The sequence below is a fragment of the Penaeus japonicus genome, unplaced genomic scaffold (genome assembly GCF_977035675.1).
Source record: "Penaeus japonicus unplaced genomic scaffold, GWHDUDI00000001_assembly GWHDUDI00000003, whole genome shotgun sequence".
NCBI lineage: Eukaryota > Metazoa > Arthropoda > Malacostraca > Decapoda > Penaeidae > Penaeus > Penaeus japonicus.
Window position 1 is genome coordinate 16,130,672 of NW_028234405.1, and position 3,347 is coordinate 16,134,018.

The 3,347-nt window shown below is 31.4% G+C and overlaps 1 protein-coding gene across 1 annotated transcript in view; it reads right to left on the reverse strand.

Moving 5' to 3' along the window:
• The window catches only part of LOC122254202 (NHL repeat-containing protein 2), a 14,538-nt gene continuing 11,191 nt past the window's right edge, over nt 1-3,347 (reverse strand). Inside the window, exons 11-15 of the mRNA XM_043017774.2 lie at nt 3,306-3,347; nt 3,085-3,156; nt 2,323-2,436; nt 1,840-2,035; nt 1-1,641 (exon numbers count right to left, since the gene is read on the reverse strand). The exon at nt 3,306-3,347 is cut by the window's right edge and continues 75 nt beyond it. Coding sequence (XP_042873708.2) covers nt 1,370-1,641; nt 1,840-2,035; nt 2,323-2,436; nt 3,085-3,156; nt 3,306-3,347 — 696 coding nt within the window. The 3' untranslated portion in view covers nt 1-1,369. The remainder of the gene's footprint in view (nt 1,642-1,839; nt 2,036-2,322; nt 2,437-3,084; nt 3,157-3,305) is intronic.

Consider the following 3,347-nt stretch of genomic DNA (forward strand, 5'->3'; position numbering starts at 1 on the left):
TCTGTAATTTCATAAGAAATTTATTATTGTTGACCATGAATTCTTAAGTCTATCATATCATAATATCTTTGCTTTACTCCCCATACAATATTTTTTTTTTGTCATCATTTCTAAAAGCAAAATATGGAGGACAAAGCACCAATCAAAACTACAACTGAAATATTTAAGACATTGAATATCAAAAACCATTAACTGAAAACATCTGTTGATGTCTTTATTTAATCATACAAGCTTACATGGTATGAAAGAACTTGGTCACAAAGGAAAAGAAATGAAAAGATAACAAAAATAATCAATCAAGCAATCACACACACTGGAAGCAATGGTTGATAATTTCTACATGAGTTAAATAGTAGTAAATATAACAGTTGCAGAATTAGTAAAATAACATACTAATAAGTACAAGTATATCTCACTAATATTTCAGTGTCTGTATCATAAAATGCTGAAATCTATGGTTAATGTGAGCTTGAATACAATTTCCATAGTAAAGATAATTTTTAGCATAAGGCATGTTATAAAAAAAATTAATTTAGTTAAATCTTCTTAAAACTTCAATCAATCTTTTAACCCATTGGTTGCGGATGGCGTCACTTGCTGTCAAGGCAAGCAATAGGCCTAGACGCAGATGGGCTGTGCCATATATGATAATACTGACACAAGGCTATATAAACTTATTTAAAAATACCAAGGCCAAAGGGTTAATACCAAATCTGTCAAGGCACAATACTGTTATTTATACTGATACAATATCAATTGTAAATTTATACTAAGAGCATCAGCGTATTTAAAAATCAATAACATTTTAAAATAGTATTAGAATCTTTACTAGTCAGCTTAAGCAGCAATTGTTATATTTTTTCCTAAACTTTGCCTTAATCTTTCACCTACAAAAGCAAACAGTAACATCAACAGTTATAAATAATATCATGATCTGTTATATATGAATTTCCAAAAATATATCACATTTGGCTCATTTAGGATAAAATGGCTTTTGTATTAACAGTTCTTTAGTAAACATAGAGCTAATTTAAATACAACACATAATCAATGTTATTTGTAGCCTATACAAAGGCACACTAATTTATTATTAAAGCTTGGCTCAGATTACATATTCATACAGTATGCATCATTCAACTCTCTTCATTGTATTTTTAAAAAATGACAAACAAAACAAATGTAGCATAAAATTCCTACTTTCCTATTTGTAAATTTTATTATGAGAATGAATAATGTCACAATGCAATTTTCAACATGTAAAATTAAGACATCTTCTTATATCTTACATTCTGGAATTATTCATTACCATCCAAACCTTCATCTGCATTTGTCATAATAAACTCTGGTCACTAATCATAACATGTTACATTCACTGATGTTTAGGTAAACAATCTTCAACACTGAGATTAACTTCTATTTTCTTCTCCTCTGTTCCAACATCACTCTGTCCAACAGTTACAAACTTTACTACACGTGCTGCTGTTGCACGAGTACAAACTCCACTGCTGAGGCAAATGTACACTGTAGCAGAGACTATGAGCTTCAATTCAGGGTCAGATTCAGAATTCAGGTTCAGATTAACAGGTACTTCTGTCACTGCCTGTAATTGGCCCTGAGATGATGGTAAAGTGATTTGCTGATCTGTAAGAGAGGAACTCTAATTAGATTAATGATTGCAATTAATTTATGCTAAAAAATCTATAACATGAAGCAAAAAACATGCATGACCAAAGTAAATAAAAGTTTTTCCTTATTTTTTTTTTCACAGACACCCATAAACAAACTGCTAACAGCTTTACAAACAATATAAAACAAAAACAAAACAAAAAGTCCAAATACCAGTAGCTCTCATGGTCCACTTATTAGGAGCACCATTGTTTAGCTCAGCACCTTCAGGAAGAGCTAACACTAGTCTGAGGATGACCTGAGTCTCACTGTTTCCAAGGACTTTCATTACCACTTCCTCCAATTCAGACTTAGGATCTACCACATCTTGACTTGAGCTGTCTGCCTCATCAGTCAGCCTTACTTGTAACTGAAAACAAAATACTGTATGCATCAACACTATGTACAGCTATTACTTATTGCAGATTAAACTTGGATTTTGAAAGAAACATCTGGAAAGATACGCAGGATATTTTTAAAAATCAATTTTAAACTCACACAAATCTTCAAAATATTACAATTTTCTTATCTATTTTCCTGTTCACTTATCAATTTATTTCTATTTACAGAGAAAAAATAATTTCATTTTCCTTACTTCTCTAGTCAAACAGATTCATCTCTAAAAATAACAGCAAAAACACTTTACCAATAACCTACCTGCTTCACTGACTGATCCTTGAGTGATAACACCTTAATAGCATGATTGTTGGTGTCAGCAATGTATAAACATGATCCATCTTCACTTGCACAGAGTCCTCCTGGTTCATTGAACTGTGGGGAAAAAAAAAAAAAAAAAAAAAAATACATCAAATTATGCAACCTTTGTTTGCTTTGAGAAAATGTACAGAAAAATTTGCATCAAACTCATCATTTAGAAAGAAGAAAAGTAGGAAATAGGATAAGAAAAAGGTGGCAGGTAAATAACAAATAACATTTACTTTAAAAATCACATTTCATAAAAAATAAAAACCATGTCTCAAACAAGTAATTCATTTTAAAAAAATATATATATGTCGAGTTTAACCCATTCCCGACGGGGGATTTCTAGCCTAGAATGTCCAAATGCCGGGGCTTTCGAATTATTAGGCCTAAATTAAATGAATAGCTGGCACAATACTGTGCCGCCCGGCAACTGGGCTTTTGAATGCGCGGTACACATGCTGTACCACCCGTCCTGTGTGGGTTAAAGACTACAATACCAAGAAAAATAACATTCCAAGGAAAAGGTACCCAGCATTTAAAGTTTTGACTCAATGAAAAAGTCTAAAGTTTCTTGTAACTGATGCAAGTACCCCAATATATTCATCATCATACACATTCACACTCACAATCTCTAATGGGAACTAATGACAATTCATCTCTTAAAATGCTTTACTTCAAAGGTACTGCTAGGCTTGCAACATTTCATAATACTGGTACCTTTTCTTCCTTTGATCCACTTGAAACAGTTGTCAACATGTAGGATTTACCAGAGGGTTTCAAAACTTTTATCTGGAAGAAATCAATTCAACATTCAAAAAAATATTATAATGCAATGATTTTGAAATAGTCATACACTCAGTCTTAAAACAAAGTTATAATACAAATTTCAATAGTATTTTTTATAGACCTAATATCTATATACAAACAGAATGATTTACTTTGTGATTATATGAATCTGCAACATAAACTGATTCTCCAAT